Source organism: Plectropomus leopardus, chromosome 2, assembly GCF_008729295.1.
Source record: "Plectropomus leopardus isolate mb chromosome 2, YSFRI_Pleo_2.0, whole genome shotgun sequence".
Lineage (NCBI taxonomy): Eukaryota > Metazoa > Chordata > Actinopteri > Perciformes > Serranidae > Plectropomus > Plectropomus leopardus.
In genome coordinates this window covers 28,354,392-28,374,629 of record NC_056464.1, presented here as the reverse complement: position 1 = coordinate 28,374,629, position 20,238 = coordinate 28,354,392, and the positions used below count along the sequence as shown (strand labels likewise).

At 37.6% G+C, this 20,238-nt stretch overlaps 2 protein-coding genes across 2 annotated transcripts; one reads left to right on the top strand and one right to left on the bottom strand.

Annotated features, from left to right (window-relative positions):
• Positions 1-1,056: 1,056 nt before the first annotated feature.
• LOC121955379 (retinol dehydrogenase 10-A) lies at positions 1,057-5,443 on the bottom strand. Its single transcript, XM_042503316.1, has 5 exons — positions 4,991-5,443; positions 2,756-2,854; positions 2,417-2,562; positions 1,673-1,804; positions 1,057-1,174 (listed from the first exon to the last, which is right to left on the bottom strand). The coding sequence occupies exons 1-5, from the start codon at positions 5,441-5,443 to the stop codon at positions 1,057-1,059; spliced, it is 948 nt and encodes a 315-aa protein (XP_042359250.1).
• Positions 5,444-9,295: 3,852 nt separating this feature from the next.
• si:dkey-7k24.5 (somatomedin-B and thrombospondin type-1 domain-containing protein) lies at positions 9,296-18,902 on the top strand. The gene is made up of 5 exons (XM_042506569.1): positions 9,296-9,518; positions 10,442-10,645; positions 17,918-17,996; positions 18,132-18,317; positions 18,700-18,902. Exons 1-5 carry the CDS (start codon positions 9,296-9,298, stop codon positions 18,815-18,817), a joined length of 810 nt encoding a protein of 269 aa, XP_042362503.1. The 3' UTR covers positions 18,818-18,902.
• The last annotated feature ends 1,336 nt before the right edge of the window (positions 18,903-20,238 follow it).

Below are 20,238 nucleotides of genomic sequence, written 5' to 3'. Positions count from 1 at the left end.
TCGTAAGTGGGCCAGCAAGTGCTTACATTAAATAATATTAAGGTGTTTAGGTGTTTATTAAGGTGATTAGTTTTGATACAAAGTTAAAGTCAGGAAACATATCTTAATCTTTTCTTATAAAAGTTTGCTATTTGCATTTTTCTGCCTGGGACGCTCTGACTGGAGACATTTTAAACAGCACTTCCTTACATTATGTTGTGGGAAATGCCTCATCATTAGTCACGCTTGCTCTCTTGCATGAAAACATTTTTGCGCAGTGATTACCTTTTGCTGTATCACTGCTGTCTGTTGAGATTAGCCACACTTGTAAGCACTTGAAAAAACTGTGTGTGCATTGACACGTGCATAATCTGAAAGGTAGAGGGAGAAAGTGCAGTAGCTTCAAAATTGGCCAACTGGAAAGCCCCTTTTAGGAATCTGTGATAAAAGTGGAGAAAAAAAATACGTTTCTGGAATAATTCATCCTTGCTTCTTAGCCCCTGACTTAGTACAAGCATCGTTCCACTGTCGCCTTTAACAACCTTACTTCTTTGCTCATTTACATGTTTTGTGAATAGTACAGGTACATTAATTGCTTGCTCTCACCACACAGTGTGTTTAGTGGTTTTCAGTCATTTTATTTTATGTAAACATAATACAGCACAATAGTCTGTTACATTATTAAGATATAGATATTTAAGACACTTCAAGTCCTGTTTTGGCCAGTCCAGGATTCAGTCACTAAGTATTTTACAGGTGTATAATGAACTTAGTTTGAAGGGACTTTAAACTTTATCTTAACATCATCAAAATGTTTTTAGGGTGCTGATGACCACTTGGCTGAGTCGTCATCTAGTACACACTTCTGAGTGATCAGACTAAAGATCTAAAGCACCTTCCATTTGGCTTCTGCATTACTTCTGGTCATCCGTATGTATTATGTTGCTGAAGTTCAGCTCACTGCTGTCAAAACCAGCAGATGATGGTTTTTTTTTTTATTTTAAATTTTTTAATTAATTTTATTTTAATTTAAAGGTTATGGCTCCCAAAAGTTGTCCTAACTGTACTTGGGTACAATTATGCAACTGCAATGGCAGCATTAGAAACTTTCTTTTTGCAATCAATAAAGGGGTACATGCACTTGTCGGATCCCATGAAACGATACGTGACCACGTTTGATTCCCATGGCAACAACCTGCAAAGACACATAAGATACTAAGCGTCAGCTGCAAAGCAATGGACGTGTACAAAAACCAGACTTAAATATTGACTCTGGTTATCAGAAATCTGAATCAGAAATACTTAATTGATCCCATGGGGGAAATTGCCGTTTGTTACAGTCGCTCTGATGCCAAGCATAGAGAATTATATTAAGTAGAAATAAGTGCCAGCACAAAGTATGTAAAAATATAAAATACAAATACAGTTATAAGACACAATTAGTAGTAGTATGTGAATATTTAGAATTATAAATATGTATTTTGTGCTGAGTATGTAAAGTCTGGCTTGAACTGCAATGCAATGTATAAAACTAATATGTAAATTTTGAAATATAAAATATGTTTGATGCTACAGTGTCCAACAGATATGTACATGAGTAAGAATAAGTAAGAAAATACTAAACAGTATGTGTAACATATTTAATATAGCCTACATTCAAAGAGTTAATATGAGGGTGTGGCTTTGTACATACGCTCTGGAGATGACAGGCAGGTATGTGAGGCGAGGGATGCACACTAATGGTTGGTCTATCAGGATGGCGTTCATGGCCTGCTCGACACAGTACTGGGGCTCCAGAGGGGGTAGGAGCAGTTCCACTTCCTCCCTGTCAGTGGAACCAGAGGGCAAACATGCTTTCACTTCTGAGTCAGTATGCAGCGTTTTGACAGCAAACATAAGCAGCCACTGGTGGCAGAAGTCAACACACCCATATTCCTGTTTTTGTTATATGATTGTTTTAGGCTCTGAAATAGTCCAGCATTTTTAAAAATGATACATTGTGCCCCCAAACCTAGTGAAAAATTACATATTTATTGATTTTCTCGACCTTCAAACCCCATATGAGAGCACACCTTTTCAACTTGGCATATCTGGTTTGATCTGACGGTGACAAGCATATTGAGATTTACAACAATGATATTTTATAATGTTGATTTCATACTTTTGCCTAGTTCTTTTACTGACTTTTTTTGTATATTGATGTATAGATACATTGCTGCTTTTTTCTTTAACTTTAAGTCTTGTAAGTTGTACAGAGTGCTTTCAAAGTTAAATTTCCAACCACGGTCAAACTATAAGCACTTGCTCTGCCATGCTTTTTTTCAGATTCTGTCATGAACTCTTGGGTTCGAATCAGTCTATCCAGATTCTAGGAAATACAGTTTAATGGTACAATATGATTAAAATTAAGCAGTGTATGATAATTTTGTTGACATACCGTATCTTGCAGCCTTCAAACATGCCTGTGTCCACGATATAGGGGCATACGAGAGTCGTCTTCACTCCATCGATCTCCTCGGCCAGCAGCTCATGGGCCATAGACTCATGGAAGCCAACTGCAGCAAACTTACTGGCACAGTAATCCTGTCTCAAACAAAAATCAAAGCTTGAGAAATATTAATAGTTATTTACGATTTTCCAGAACAACTGAGACTGCTGTTATTTGTTTGAATTTGTTGCTTCATTTCCTGACTTGTGCACACAAGCGTGTGAACGGCTGTAACAGTAAATCTGTTATATCTTAGAGTTGCAGTGATGTTTTCACTCCCTGGTTCACCTCCACACAAGCTGTGCTGAAGAGGCCGAGGACGCTGGCAATGGTGATGATGTGTCCGTGATTCTGGGCCTTCATCTGAGGGAGGAAGGCCTTCGTTGTCTGAGGCATGTACACACACACACACACACACACACACACACACACATACATTGTTAAGATGGCATCAAGTTATAATAAGGTAACAAATCCGTGCGGTGATCATACGACTTATAATGACTTAGATGTTGCTCAATGTGAAGGAAGCTTATGTTAAGCGAGCAGCTACATATTAAGAGGATTTCTGTGTGGAACCTTCTCTATAGTGTATAGTGTGAGACGGATAAAGCTATTAACGCAATACATTTTGCGTGTTGTGTCACGCTGACTGCGCACAATAATCTGCTCTGTTTGGCAGCTGATGCTGAAAAGATTGTTTATTGTGAAATTCAAAAGCTTTATTTCTAGGTAATGCTGAATCATTTTTTTGTGTTCCACCTAAAAGCAGATTTGATTGATTTCAAGAGATTATTTAGTGTTAACAGATCTGTAAACGAAATGGTAAAAAAAAGGTGGCACACCATCAAAACAGTCCAGTGTGTATGCAGCTTTATATTTTATTAAGATGTCATTACTGACTTGTTTCTGACAAAGCATGAGGTAGTGTTCGTGCCAAACAAGGTGTTTGGTATTGTTTGAAATAAGCAACATTTTTATGTTTTCTTTTTTTTTCAAATAACATTAATCGATTGTTAATTTTACTTACAAACAATTAAGGAAAGTGCTTACGACTTGCAACCTTTCTCTTGATTCTATAATATATGTGTTTGTTGTGCAAGTTACTAGAAATTTGCAATTAGTTTCAGTTATTACTCTCAAAATTAATCAAATTACTTGACCAATAACTGAATACAACATTAATCAGTTACAGGGAAAATAAATTCTATGTTACTTTTAAATGCCAGCTTCGGTTCTCTTATTGAGGCAGTGATTTGCTGCTAAACACAGCTGATCCACTGAGGATGGCATCTGAATGATATTGAATTGACTGTTTTGATGGTGTGCTCCCTTTTTCCACTCTGAAAATTTAATTGAAACGTTTCTATCTCTGTCTTTTGTTGAAATAATTTTCTCAACAAGAGCTACTGATCGGAAAATATGAACAAGAGTTTTATTCCTTTGCCACAATTAAAGTACCAATTATCATTCTGGATGAGCAGATTAATAGAATAAAAGTTTTGTCCTACAAACCTGCACTGAGATAACTGGTTGAAACTGGAGCAGATTGTTTTTTTGTTTTTTGTTTTTTTTTAATAACATGGGGAGAAGGCAACAAGCAACTTAACAAACAAAAGTTTGCAAAAAATAATAAAAAAGTTATAAGAAAATTACTTGAAAATATGCAAACCAAAAGGGAAAAAAGTATTTATTTAATACAATTATATATAATTGTATGTATTGTATTTTTTTTCTGTGACATGATTTTAAATATAAAATTATTATAATTTTATATATAGTTTTCAGGACATGTCTTCCTATTTTTGGATCATTTCTAGTAATCCTCTTTTTTAAAACTATATTTTAGGTAATTTTCTTTGGAAACTACTAATTTCTTGAAATTTGTGGGACATTTCCTGCCTTTTTTTCCCCATGTTATCAAAAGAAATCAGACCAATTTGCTCAGGTTTCAAAGGGCCAAATAGCTTGTGAAAGGCATCTGAACGCTGTACAAGAAAACGGATGTCTATCCAGGTTTCAAAAGGTTAACATAAAAAAATAAACAGATGTTTAATGCCTTCTAGGAAATTTAGCAGGGCTGGGCAATACATAGATATTATACTGATATTGTGATATCACTAGATTTTATCAAAGATTTTAGATGTTGTAATATTATAAGCGTTGTCTTTTCTGGACTGTTCTAGCTCCTCTGTTATTTGTTTTTAACGACTTGGTCACTATATCCACATTACCGATGATTATTCATCAAAAAGCTCATTATGTAAATATTTTGTGAAAGCACCAATAGTCAACCATACAATATCATCGCAATATCGATATCAACATTTTTGGTGAAAAACATTGTGATATTTGCTTTATTCCATATTGCCCAGCTCTAAAATTTAGCATTATTAATAAGTCAAGGGCAGCTGGACCTCCTGTTTGGTCTTGTTTGACCTCTCTTCTGAGTGGGCGGGCAACACTTTAGGTGTGATTGGTAAAATGTCTTCAACATAGTTCATTTTGACCAAAGTGTCTCACCCAGAAGAGGGCGTGGCAGTTGACTTTCATGGTCCTCTCCATCAGTTCATCAGGACAGTCCAGCATGCGCTCCCCAGCCACCACTCCAGCGTTGTTCACCAGCATTGTAACGTCCCGGCCCAGGTCCTTCCGCACGAGCTCTGCGTTGCGATACACATCCTCCCTGTTGGTCACATCCACCGTGTACGTGTGCGCCGTACCCCCCATCTCATGCACCAGCTTGGCTGTCTGCTCGTTGGAGCTGCTATTGATGTCCCACAGCACCACCTCTGCCCCGTGCTTGGTGAATTCCTGAGCAAAGAGACGCCCCAGGCCGCCACCTGCCCCGGTGATCAGCACCAGCTCGCCATCAATGGGTTTGGTGCGCGGGCGCAGGACGGCCCGCACAGAGTTGCGCAGGATGAAGTAAATCACATCCAGCAGCATCATCTGGAGGTCCATTAGAAAAATCATTTTGATCTACTTTAGTGCTGAAGGTCTTGATCGACTTTAGTGGTTTAAACTGTACACCTGGTATCTGTGAAGGCGTGTTTCCTACGGCCGGACTAAATGTTATAGAGTGGAAAAGATGCAGACAGCCAAGCTGGTGTTTCCCCCCTTCTGTGACTCTCAGCCTCCATCTGTGGTTTATTTAAACACTCTCCTCGCGGATTAGAGGGAATATCCTGAGCTTTAATAAAACCACTTATGTTGCAAGCTTTGAATGTATGCATTTTCATCATTACTGAGGAAAATAACATGTGCTAGGCAGCATTACATTCTTGAAGTTTCAGGGTCTTTGTGCACAGCTTGCATATACAGTACACGTGAAACGCAACATAGGCTGTATAAAAAATGTGCACTTTTTTAAATTTGTGGAAATTGTGTATTTAAAAACATTAGAAATGCTTTTTCGAGTTGTAAACAAAAGCCTTCCTGTCTGCATTAATTTCTTTGGTATCAATGTTATTCTGGGTTATCCTTTGGTTGATATTAGATCAGCAAAAATAAGCTTTGGGCTTCGGTCTATTCCTTGTTCAGTCATTGACTGAGAAAATTAGTGTGAAATAACCTTTTTTTCTCATGATAGAGACAGTCAGTGGCTCAGAGGTTAGAACTGCTGCCTCATAAGGAGATTATGTATATGTGGACTGTAAATCTCTGCATTGTTATTTATGTCCCAAGAAGGCCGCTTGTAGTGTATCACGTTTTTAGCTTAGGCTGAACACTGCCAGCCTTGTTTACTTTGTGTATTGGAATGTGAGCCATATATGGGCGATTTTGCATGTTTTAACCCAATTTATTGTACATGTTGAAATTTGTTTGAGAAAGCAGAACTTACCCAATTGTCATATGCATTTTTGTGCCTCTGTGCAGTTGATAGCTCAGGCTGGAGGCAGTGTGTTTTTGGGTTGTCCCTCCATCTGATACATTTTTGTGAACGCTATATATCTCTCCAATGCCTCGAATAGATTTTTCAAATTTTGTAAACGTTTACTTGGACTCAGTGATGAGATTATTAGATTTTATGGGCCAAAGGTCAAGGTCACTGTGACTTTATCAGGCTCATAGCCTACTTGTGAACATGATATCTTAAGAGCACTGTAGGAGCCATTAGTTATGTCTGCTTATTTTTTTTTTGTGTAAATAAGATTCACCACAGGTGGCAGTGCAGGTTATTATGGTCGGTAAAGCATACAAGAGGCACAGGTGTTACAGACGGCGTAATCATGCATGGGTGATGGGAAGATCACATGATTTTTACTGCGTGCTCGCCCGTTTTGCTCGTTTTATCATTATAAATATTGTCATCATGTCACCACCGCAAGTTTTGATCACAATAAAAGCTGTTCGTTTATAAATGTGCGTCACTGATTAATCGGAAACCTCACCCAACTGTGTGCCTTCTTGGAATCTCACTGAAACGCGTCATGAACAGGTCTCCACCCGCACCCAGCTGAGCGGCTGAAAAGTAGGTCAAGATAGTTGCTACAAACACCTTGAGGGAATTTCTTCAAATTTGGAACAAAAATTCACTTGCACTCAAGGATAAACTGATTAGATTTGGTGGTTAAAGGTCACAGTGACCTTGCATTTGGCTCATTCTTTTGAAGCAATATCTCAAGAACACCTTGAAGTATTTTTTTCAGATTTGACACAAACATTTACATGGACTCAATGATGAGCTGATTAGAATTTGGTGTTCAAAGGTCAAGGTTACTGTGTCCTTTCATCTGTCTTATTTTTGTAAATGCAATACCTGAAGTTGGCCTTGAGGGAGTTTCTGGTCAGAGGTCAAGGTCACAGTGACCTCATAAAACATATTTTTGGGAATAACGCAAGAACCTTGGCTGTCCACCTTGAAACTGTGCTGGTTGTATTGATCTTCTGTGTGTGAAGCATCCATGTTTTCACAGTTTGACTGGTGCATACAACCAGTCAAGCTGCATACAGCCACGTGGTGGTACATCTAGTTTGTTGTCAGTTACTGTATTGTTGAAACTGAGATGAAAGTGGAGTTGAAAATGCGACCTCTTTATCTGACATTATTATGGAGAAAATATTTCTTTCTCTAAAATACAGAACGTATTTACAGAAATGGGTCAGAGCTGTAAAGCAGTTAGCTGAAATACTGCCAAGAATTTTGCCCTTCTGTGACTTGTTGAGCAACACTTGGAAACAAAGTGAGCGTCTTAAATCTGGTGCTTATACTTGAATATTGGCACATAGCTCAAGTGATGTGGATGCAGTGTGGAACTGTGTCTGATGGCTTGCCAGCCAGTTCCCCTGTTGGATATGCCATAAAAAATGGTACATTTTTAACTGTAGTGTTTTCTATTGGTGGGAAGCCATTCAACCCTGGACTATTTCTGCCCTTTCAGAGCTGAGTTTATCAAATCTGTGCAGCTTTTGGGATACAATACATAGTCCAAAAGTAAAAAGCAAATAGTAATTTGTTTTTGAGAACATGGTTTTCTTCAAGTTTACGTTTGGGAAAAAAAGCAGTAAAATGGACATCATATCTGTAAGCTACACTGTGAAGCTACACTTAAATATTTCTCTCTCTCTACCAATATTATATATATATATATATATAATATTATTCTCTGCAGTGTTTACATTTTAAATAGGGACATGTCACTTCATGTCAGCTCTTCTACTATAATATTTTGTTTAATTTTCTTACATGAAACTAATGTTTTCATCTGATTTTTCTGACCCCCCCCCCCCCCCCCCCCCCCCCCCCCCCCCCCCCCCCCCCCCCAAATAATTTTTTTTTGTTTTGCTTTATTTTTCTTTTGTTTGGGTTATTTCTTCACTACTGTTTGCATTGTTTATTCAGGTGAGACATTTATAATCCTTTATGGGTTTTTATCTCACCTGCATAATCTGTGGTTGTACTTTTGTTGTGATTTTATTGTGCAAATAAATATAATTATAATATAATATAAGAGGTAGGGGGCGCACACCACAACTGTCATGGGAATGCTTTTCACTGTCTGCATATGTTTCCCCAAGTCTTAAACTTGACCTTTTGGTGTTTTGAGCAGTATATTTTTCCAGCTCCCCCCTCTCTCTCTCTCTCTCTGTTCCTATCTCCTCCCTCCACACACACAGCTGAAGGCTACTGGGAATCTTAGTTCGAGCAGAGGCCTGCACTGTCCACACTGTTGTTCTTTTTGCATGAATAACTCAGCCATGGAGTTTCATTAATCCACTCTGTTCACATGTTGAGGCACACATGGGCCTGGGAAGCTCCTGGCTTCACCAACAGAGACAGAAAGAGGCAGTGAGAGAATTTTAGCAATTTTTTTGGTATTGATACTTTTACTTAAGTAAAATGAACTTAATAGGCATACTTCTTACACCACTGAGTAAGGCCTCCGCGTAATTTATACACCAATGCCAATAAGTTTGCCTACATTACTTTGATAAAGTAATTAAAATAGTTACATTACTAATTACATTTTAACAGGGTAACTAGTAATCTGTTACCTTTTACATTTTAAAATATTTCTAACACTGATAGGTACATCAAATTGAGTTTTGTGGCTCAGCTGTTTCTTGTTCAGTCTGAAACTTTACTTGGTGAACTGTTCCTTTAAGAGATGTAGCGTTGACACAGAATAACTTTCACCTCACTAACCATTGCTTCAGCTGCCGAACCTACCTAACTGACCACAGATGAGGACTTAATATTAAGACTTTTACTTTAACGGGCCAGCACTGTCAACACTCTGGTTAATAACTTCAGACAGCGATTACAGCTGAATCGTTGCACAGCGCACTGCTCGTGTTGAAGTTCATGCTGTGCGCCCCGCCGTGATGACTGTCAGCTCTGTCACGTTGGTTTGTCTCTTTCTGTCTTTATTCCTGGTCCCTCCGTGTCAGTCGGGCTGTCGGGAGGCAGGTCTGTGTTGCACTGGCCGGGACCAGTCGTGCATCAGCAAAGGATGGAGGTCTGACCGATCCTATGGCACCTGCTACTGTGACCAAGTCTGCGTCCACACCCTGGACTGCTGCCACGACTATGAGACGGCCTGCCCAGGTGGGTTCGTGCTGACTGAAAAACGTCTGTTTATCAAATATTATACTCCATGGACATCTGTGCAGTATATTGTGATGATAGTTGTCCTTTGTTTCTCCCCTTTCCTCAATAAAATACATTAGTAAAATATCAAAAATAGAAGTAATAAATCTACAAAAATTTCAATATTATGATCAGTGGTGGATAAAGTACTTTAAAGGCACATTTGAGTAAAAGTACAGATATCTAAAATGACTTTGGTAGACATTGAAGTAATCTATTACAATATTACTTAAGTAAAAGTATCTGATAAGTATCAAAGGTAATTATATAAAAGGGACTTAAGTATTTGAAGTAGAAGTACAAATAAATTCTGTAAACACAAAGCAGAATTTAAAACGAATTATTTCTTCGTAAGGTAGACCAACTTTAAAAAAAGAGCGTACATAACACCTCTGGAAAAAACTACGTCATTTTTGCAATTTAAAGGATCTAAATAACAAAATTTAGTTTTTTTCCCTCCCATTCTTTCTTTTGTCTGTCTGTCGAAGTAATTAAGATGCTTATGGGGAAATGTAGTGGTGTAAAAAGTGAAAGATGACAAAAATATATTTATACATAAAAATGCAAGTAAAGTACAGTTACTCCCCAAAATACTTAAGTGCTTCAATGAAATATTATTTTATGACATTACACCACTGATAAGAATTTTGTATTAAAATTTGTATGCTATGGAACCATGGGTGGCTTCCTCCCAAACTTGCAAATGTCTGTGGTAGTACTATCCTCTTAACAGGAGGCCTACAGTCTCACTAAAATGTTTGTTGTTTTGCTGACATTTATGTGGTATGCTGATCTGTAGATATCTGACAACTATTAAGGGATTTTTTTACAGTGCTGGTTTTGTTGTTTCTGCTGCATGCACTCTGTTTCTCCTTCCTCAGCGCTGTCCTGTGTGGTGAGTGAGTGGACAGAGTGGTCAGGCTGTGCACAACCCTGTAAGGCCACAGTTCGCAGGCGGAGCAGGACGATCCTGCAGGAGCCGCTCAACGCAGGCAAGCCATGTCCTCATCTGGAGGAACACGCTGGCTGCGCAGACGCTGGTCGCAGCAAGGGAGCTCAGCAAGGGAGCTGTCACAATCCACTTGGTGAGAAAACTTTCAGCTGAATCCTTCTATGCAGTAGAAGAAGAATGATGTGTAATCACAGCACACATTTTTAAAACTTTCTATACAATGGTGTGTCTCAACAGGCTATTCTATGTAGTTTAAATCTAGTTTTCAGCTGTTTTCAGGACATGTCAAATTTTGACATTTTGGCATTAATATAGCTTTGCATTTTCTGCCTTTTTTTCAACATGCCAAATAATGGTGTTTTTGGCCCTTTCTGCAACTTTCTATGTAATGGCATGCCTCGGCAGGCATTTCCAGGCAATTTCCAGCTGTTTTTGAAACGTCAAATTTTATAATTTTTTGATATATTATAGCCTTGCATTTTCTGTTATTTTTTATCAACATGCCAAATTATGTTGTTTTTGGCCCCCCTTCTGCAAATTTCTTGGGTGCTATATGGACTGTCTTGGGCATTTTTGGCTATTTTATGTGGTTTAATATCATTTTCAGCTGTTTTGGGGACATGTCATATTTTGACATTTTGCCATACTATAGCCTTGCATTTTCTGTCATTTTTTCCACATGCCAAATTATTGTGTTTTTTTGGCCTCTTTGCAACTTTCTATCCCATGGTGTGTCTCAACAGGCTATGTTATGTAGTTTAATGTGGTTTTCAGCTATTTTTGGGACATGTAATATTTTGACATTTTTGCCATACTATAACCTTGCATTTTCGGTCATTTTTTCCACATGCCAAATTATGGTGTTTCTGGCCCTTTTTGGAACTTTCTATGCTATGGCTTGTCTTGGAAGGCTTTTGTTATGTGATTTAATGTAATTTTCAGCTGTTTTTCAGACATGTCATATTTTGACATTTTTGCCATTTTGCCTTGCATTTTCAGTCATTTTTTCCACATACCAAATTATGGTGTTTCTGGCCTTTTTTGCAACTTTCTATGCTATGGCTTGTCTTGGAAGGCCTTTTTATGTGATTTTAATGTGGATTCTCTGGCCTTTTTTGTGACTTTCTATGTAGGTCTTTTTATGTATGATTTAATGTGGTTTTCAGCTGTTTTGGGGACATGTCATATTTTGACATTTTGCCATACTATAGCCTTGCATTTTTTGTCATTTTTTTTAAATGCCAAATTATGGTAATTTTGGCCCTTTTTTGCAAATTTTTATGCTATGACACGTCTTGGAAGGGCTTTTTTATGCGATTTTATGTAATTTTCAGCTGTTTTTCAGACATGTCACATTTTGACATTTTTGCCATACTATAGCCTTGCATTTTTGGTCATTTTTGCCACATGCCAAATTATGGTGTTTCTGGCCCTTTTTGCAACTTTCTATGCTATGGCTTGTCTTGGAAGGCTTTTTTTGTGTGATTTAATGTGGTTTTAAGCTGTTTTTGAGACATGTCATTTTTGACATTTTTGCCATACTATAGCCTTTGCTTTTTTGGTCATTTTTTCCACATGCCAAATCATGGTGTTTTTGGGCCTTTTTGCAACTTTCTATGCTATGCTTGGGAAGGGTTTTTTTTTGAAGATTTAATTGTGTTTTTGGTCCTTTTTGCCAAATCTTTGTTTTTATGCTATAGCTTGTCTTGGAAGGCTTTTTTTGTGTGATTTAATGTGGTTTTAAGCTGTTTTTGAGACATGTCATATTTTGACATTATTGCCATACTATAGCCTTGCATTTTTGGTCATTTTTTCCACATGCCAAATTATGGTGTTTTTTGGCCTCTTTGCAACTTTCTATCCTATGGTGTGTCTCAACAGGCTATGGTATGTAGTTTAATGTCATTTTCAGCTGTTTTTCAGACATGTCATATTTTGACATTATTGCCATACTATGCCTTGCATTTTCGGTCATTTTTTCCACATGCCAAATCATGGTGTTTTTGGCCCTTTTTGCAACTTTCTATGCTATAGCTTGTCTTGGAAGGCTTTTGTTATGTGATTTAATGTAATTTTCAGCTGTTTTTCAGGCATTGTCATATTTTGACATTTTTGCCATTTTGCCTTGCATTTTCGGTCATTTTTTCCACATACCAAATTATGGTGTTTCTGGCCTTTTTTGCAACTTTCTATGCTATGGCTTGTCTTGGAAGGCCTTTTTATGTGATTTAATGTGGTTTTCAGCTGTTTTGGGGACATGTCACATTTTGACATTTTTGCCATACTATAGCCTTGCATTTTTTGTCATTTTTTTAAAATGCCAAATTATGGTAATTTTGGCCCTTTTTTGCAAATTTTTATGCTATGACACGTCTTGGAAGGCTTTTTTATGCGATTTTATGTCATTTTCAGCTGTTTTGGGGACATGTCACATTTTGACATTTTTGCCATACTATAGCCTTGCATTTTTGGTCATTTTTGCCACATGCCAAATTATGGTGTTTCTGGCCCTTTTTGCAACTTTCTATGCTATGGCTTGTCTTGGAAGGCTTTTTTGTGTGATTTAATGTGGTTTTCAGCTGTTTTTGAGACATGTCATTTTTGCCATTTTTGCCATACTATAGCCTTGCTTTTTTGGTCATTTTTTCCACATGCCAAATTATGGTGTTTTTCAGACATGTCATATTTTGACATTATTGCCATACTATAGCCTTGCATTTTCTGTCATTTTTTCCACATGCCAAATTATGGTGTTTCTGGCCCTTTTTGTAATTTTCTATGCTATGGATTGTCTTGGAAGGCTTTTGTTATGTGATTTAATGACATTTTCACCTGTTTTGGGGACATGTCATATTTTGACTTTTTTGCCATACTATAGCCTTGCATTTTCGGTCATTTTTTCCACATGCCAAATTATTGTGTTTTTTGGCCTCTTTGCAACTTTCTATCCCATGGTGTGTCTCAACAGGCTATGTTATGTAGTTTAATGTGGTTTTCAGCTATTTTTGGGACATGTAATATTTTGACATTTTTGCCATACTATAGCCTTGCATTTTCGGACATTTTTTTGACATGCCAAATTATGGTAATATTGGCCCTTTATGCAAATTTCTATGCTATGACATGTCTTTGAAGGTTATTTCAAGTGGTTTAATGTGCTTTTCAGCTATGCTTGGGACATGCCATATTTTGACATTAACTCCATACTGTAGCCTTATATATATAGCATTTTCAGTCATTTTTTTGACATGCAAAATTATGGTGTTTTTTGCCCTTTTTGTAATTTTCTGAAGTGTGAGCCTTTGTTTCTTGGACCACAGTAGCAGAGACGGACACAGTTGGAACATGAAAAAACAGATTTAATGTTCTGGTAGTTTGGTCAGTTGAACAGACAGGTAAGAAACAGAATCTCCAAAATGTGAAACACAAAATGGTGGTGGCTGGAGACGGGCTGACCGACCGATGAAGATGGCGACGAGTTGGTGAATCTCTGGTATGCACACTGGAGACATGAACAAAAAGCTGCCGGCAGAAAACGCAGTGAGGCACACTCTACAAAAATCAGTAAAAGAGACGAGAGATCAACAAGAGTGAACATGAAAACACTTAACGTGAAGAATTCAAGACTGGTGACGCTAGAAGCGCAGCAAGAAAATTCTGGAAGGCACTACCGAACAGACCGGAATTTTTTGGCGGAGAGGTGAAGTGAAGATCAGGCTTCTATGCACAGGTTGAATGCAGATGATGAGACTCAGGTGTGCCTCGCTGCAGCCAGGAGAATGCAAAGTGGGCCAGCCACGCCTCCAAGCCAATCACACACTGGGTAAAAAATAAAAAGGGAGGGGGAAGAGTGCAGGAGAACAGATGGAAAAACAACAAAAACATCCACAAAAACCCAAACCATGACATTTTCTATGCCATGGTGTGTCTTGGAAGGCTATTTTATGTGGTTAAAAGTAGTTTTTCAGCAATGTTTGGGACATGCCAAATTTTAACATTTTTGCCATACTATAGCCTTGCATTTTCGGTCATTTTTTCCACATGCCAAATTATGGTGTTTCTGACCTTTTTGCAACTTTCTATGCTATGGCTTGTCTTGGAAGTCTTTTTAATGTGATTTAATTTGGTTTTCAGCTGTTTTTGAGACATGTCATATTTTGACATTTTTGCCATACTATAGCCTTGCATTTTTGGTCATTTTTTTAAAATGCCAAATTATTGTGTTTTTTGGCCTCTTTGCAACTTTCTATCCTATGGTGTGACTCAACAGGCTATGTTATGTAGTTTAATGTGGTTTTCAGCTATTTTTGGGACATGTCATATTTTGACATTTTTGCCATACTATAGCCTTGCATTTTCGGTCATTTTTGCCATATGCCAAATTATGGTGTTTCTGGCCTTTTTTTTGCAACTTTCTATGCTATGGCTTGTCTTGGAAGGCTTTTTTGTGATTTAATGTGGTTTTCAGCTGTTTTTGAAATATGTCATTTTTGACATTTTTGCCTTGCTTTTTTGGTCATTTTTTCCACATGCCAAATTATGGTGTTTTTGGCCCTCTTTGGAACTTTCTATGGTTTGGCGTGTCTTGGAAGGTTATTTTATGTGGTTTAATGTGGTTTTCAGCTTTTTTTAGGACATGTCATATTTTGACATTTTTGCCATACTATAGCCTTGCATTTTTGGTAATTTTTTCCCAATGCCAAATGATGGTGTTTCTGGCCCTTTTTGCAACTTTCTATGCTATGGCTTGTCTTGGAAGGCTTTTTAATGTGGTTTCATGTCATTTTCAGCTGTTTTTCAGACATGTCATATTTTGACATTTTTGCCATACTATAGCCTTGCATTTTCGGTCATTTTTTCCACATGCCAAGTCATTGTATTTTCGGCCCTTTTTGCAACTTTCTATGCTATGGCTTGTCTTGGAAGGCTATTTTATGTGGTTTAATGTCATTTTCAGCTGTTTTGGGGACATGTCACATTTTGACATTTTTGCCATACTATAGCCTTGCAATTTCGGTCATTTTTTCCACATGCCAAATTATGGTGTTTCTGGCCTTTTTTGCAACTTTCTATGCTATGACATGTCTTGGAAGGCTTTTTTTATGTGGTTTAATGTCATTTTCAGCTGTTTTTTAGGACATGTCATATTTTGACATTTTTGCCATACTATAGCCTTGCATTTTTGGTCATTTTTTCTACATGCCAAATTATTGTGTTTTTTGGCCTCTTTGCAACTTTCTATCCTATGGTGTGTCTCAACAGGCTATGTTATGTAGTTTAATGTGGTTTTCAGCTATTTTTGGGACATGTAATATTTTGACATATTTGCCATACTATAGCCTTGCATTTTCGGTCATTTTTTCCACATGCCAAATTATGGTGTTTCTGGCCCTTTTTGCAACTTTCTATGCTATGGCTTGTCTTGGAAGGCTTTTTAATGTGGTTTCATGTCATTTTCAGCTGTTTTTCAGACATGTCATATTTTGACATTTTTGCCATACTATAGCCCTGCATTTTCGGGCATTTTTTCCACATGCCAAATCATGGTATTTTCGGCCCTTTTTGGAACTTTCTATGCTCTGGCTTGTCTTGGAAGGCTTTTTTATTTTGTTTATTGTCATTTTCAGCTGTTTTGGGGACATGTCATAATTTGACATTTTTGCCATGAGAAACGGCTACCACATCCAAGGAAGGCAGCAGGCGCGCAAATTACCCACTCCCGACTCGGGGAGGTTGTGACGAAAAATAACAATACAGGACTCTTTTGAGGCCCTGTAATTGGAATGAGTACACTTTAAATTCATTTTTTCCACATGCCAAATTATGGTGTTTTGGCCCTCTTTGTAACTTTCTATGCTTTGGTGTGCCTCGACAGGCTATGTTATGTAGTTTAATGTCATTTTCAGCTGTTTTTGGGACATGTCTTATTTTGACATTTTTGCCATACTATAGGCTTGCCTTTTCTGTCTTTTTGTTTTCACATGCCAAATTTTAGTGTTTTTGGCCCTTTTTGCAACTTCATATGCTATGGTGTGTCTTGGAAGGCTTTTTTATGTGGTTTAATGTCATTTTCAGCTGTTTTTGGGACATGTCATAGTTTGACATTTTTGCAATACTATAGCCTTGTATTTTTGGTCATTTTTTAGACATGCCAAATTACTGGATTTTTGTCCGTTTTTTCAAATTTCTATGCTATGGCATGTCTCGGAAGGCTCCTTCATGTGTTTTAATGTGGATTAATGTCAGTTGTTTTCGGGACATCATATTTTTACATTTCTGTCAAACTATAGCCTTGCATTTTCGGCCATTTTTTCCGCATGCCAAATTATGGTGTTTTTGGTCCTTTTTGCAACTTTCTATGCTGTGGTGTCCATCGACAGGCTGTTCTAGTGGTTTCCAGCTTTTTTTTGGACATGTCATATTTTGCCATTTATTTTATTTGTGCCGCAAAGTATCGGACACTCTGGGTCTAATAATGCCTTTCATTCCTAATAATATACAAAAATACATATCAATAAAATTAATAATACACACATCTTTAAAAAATTCAATTCAATTCTGCTGTGTCTGCTTCCAGAAATCATTACCCAGTTATTCAAGATAATCACAGAAAAATGCATACTTGCTTCTGCGCAGTGATGCGGTAGGTGGGTTTAGTTTGGTAGATAAAAAATAATTCCTACATTAAACAGCTCAAAACTAAATCTGTGGATTATCATTAGTAATTGGATCATTATTTCTGGAAAGAAACATTGTGATTAAGTTCACTTTTTTGGGGGGGCACTTTGGTCACCACAAGCTGAGTGCCTTCAAGTTCGTTATATTCAAGAGATTGGAGGCATCTCTGTTATTTCCAATATTTAGAAACACATGCCAAAACATTCTAGATTGATAAACTGCACTACAGGTAGGAGGAATTATATGTACTTTAGATTTTTTGCTGACCTGACCCTTTAAGCATTTAATTAATATGCCATGCCACATTGATACTTAAGTACTCAGTATGAAGAGCAGAAGTACTGACTGTGACAATAAACGTATAAAGAGAGAAACATTTTATAAACACATCCATACAATCTTGAATAGACAGTGTTTTAAAACCTTATTCTTCTTTTGACAAGGGACTGTAGTGAATGCAGCTATGTTATTGTGAGGTCTGTTTTGCACTATAAGATGCATAGAAAAACTGATGCATGGGGTCTCTCCTGTGGGAGTACATGCAGCATGATTTATAGCCACTTCCCCTCTAGAACAAACTGTATCTAATAAGGCACATGAGCAAAGCTGTTTCATGCCAGAAAATCATACTTTCATGAACATTTACCAGCATGCTCATTTGAAATGTATGAGGTATTGCAACATATGGTCACATGTAATGTTCTTATCATGGACTCTCCCCCTGCAGTCCCAGCACTGATTATCACTGGTGGCTATGGCAACGCAAGGAAGAAAAGAGACATCCCTGACAGCAGCGACATTATAGGGTAACACATTAAGAGAGTCCTTCTGCCTTTGATGTTCTCATGTGTCTTCAATATGAATTTAGTCTGGGCTTGGTTTACGAATATGTGTGTGTGTGTATGTGTGTGTGTGTATATGTGTGTGTTTGTGTTAAACAGGTATTGCGTACAGTTTCAATTGACATCTCTGACAAAAGGATGCCAGCAGAGTTCAGGCCCACACACCCAATGGATGCAGCACCTGAGGGAGGGGCACCACGTATGTGTCGAGTGCCAGCCTCCTGCTCTTGCTGCTGGACAGACACACTGCGCTGGAGATGGAGAGGAATATGAGGATGAGGACAGGTAACAATGAAAAGCACTGTAATAAACCATTGTCAGATTGATTGTACTTATCTGTGCAGCCAACAAACACTGTAACACTGCATAGACAAAACCTCCCGGCCCTGTTATCTGCAAAAAGGAAGCATGCTATACCTGATTCTGGGACAACACTGGTCTGTATTGTGAGAGCTGCAGTGTTGAATATAGATCAGTTCAAATAGCCTGGGTCACATTTCCAGGGTTTGTTTTTGTTTGTTTTAAGTCCCAGACCACTGAATTCCACCGCATCTCTTAGATCTGATAACAGTGAGGACTACCACTAGATGGCAACATTGTTTATCACTTGGATTTAAAGAGAAATCTTGTGAACACTTACCCATTTCTTCTTCCATCCTTTCTGCAGAGTACAGTCTCTCCTGTGGCAGGCGGTGGGGAACCCTCGATGCAGGGGTGTGTGGAGGCGTGTTGGGAGGCTGGAGGCCTGTTCCTGTCCAACAGCCCACAGTTTCCTCTTCATCTAACCTCCTCCTTCCTTCTGTGAGCCTTCCTCCTGCACATATTTACTCAAACTCGTGTACAAAGAACAATCTGCCAGAATAAATAGAAACCAACCAGAATGATAAGCACTGGCCAATAAATATCTTCTGTTAAGAGTTATGGTCAGTGCTTCATTGTGACTTTGTCTCCAGATCAGTGCAGTTACATGGACATTCTCTTGAATATGGCAACACATTCTTACTCCCAGTTGATAAAATACCAATAGCCCTGTCAGTTTAAACCTAATAAGCCTCTGTTTTCACAGGATATGAACAGTTTCTGCTTGTTGAATGCAAACATTCTCTAAATAAACTAATAACAAAAAACAAAAAAAAAACAACAGCAATTTTAGGCTTGATTTCTTAGATTTAGATAACAAAAGCATGTGCTCAGGTTAAGAAATAAACATAATGGTCTGCCTAAAATATCTATTTTTGTTTTTGCCGTTATATAACATGATGTGCCATGCATCACATATGTCAGGACATACACATCTTGCGTAGTATGCTTCACATACTAGCACACTATGTTGTAACTCAATTGACTTTTAAATTCATTTGGGAGATAAACAGCAGCCTCCTGGATGAAAGTCCGGAGTTTGTTTGACCCACTTCATGCTGACTTTCTTGCTTTTTATAATATGGCAGTTGCTGGGAGCATAAAAAAATTGACAAATTGGGAGTGAGCCCAGGTTGAAAATGGCTGAATATTCGCCGATGACAATTTCCATTTTTTCTTCAGTATACATTTACTGTAAAACAAAAACTTTTATAATACAGTACATATTTCTATTTTAGTTTGCATCAAAAACTGCAAATTAACAGCAAAATTAAAGTCAGAAATCCCTAATTAAAATGTAAAGTGATCTGATTTATTTCATTTTAGTCATCCAAGGGAAATGTTGCTTTTCTTAAGAAATAGAAATATCTTGGGACACTGAGACACTTTTTTTTACATGACAAGTACTGGCTCTGTGTGAATCACAACCAGTCACAACGCCAAAGTTACAACATGCACAGAACAATAGAACATTTATACAGAAACAACAGCATAGAAAGTCAACAAGTAAAAATGTGTTGGTTTTTTTTTTTTTTTTTTTACAAAACAGACAGCCTCAGGACCTACAAACAACATTGTATAAGAGCTGGCTAAGGTCGTTCAAATATCTTTATTTTTCAATTCCCTGGAAACAGTGTACTTTACAAAGACTGATGGCTTAGGCAAGGTTGGGGTCAATTCCACTGAGAGCTGAAAACGTAGAAAAAATATAGTTTGTGATTTTAATTTTTATTAGGTTTTAATTTGTGTTATGCTCTAATACTGGTTCCTTTTATAGTGTCATGTGTGATGTGTGTTTTACTCCATCTAGGCATTTTGAATCGACCCCAACCCTGTAATACAGTGT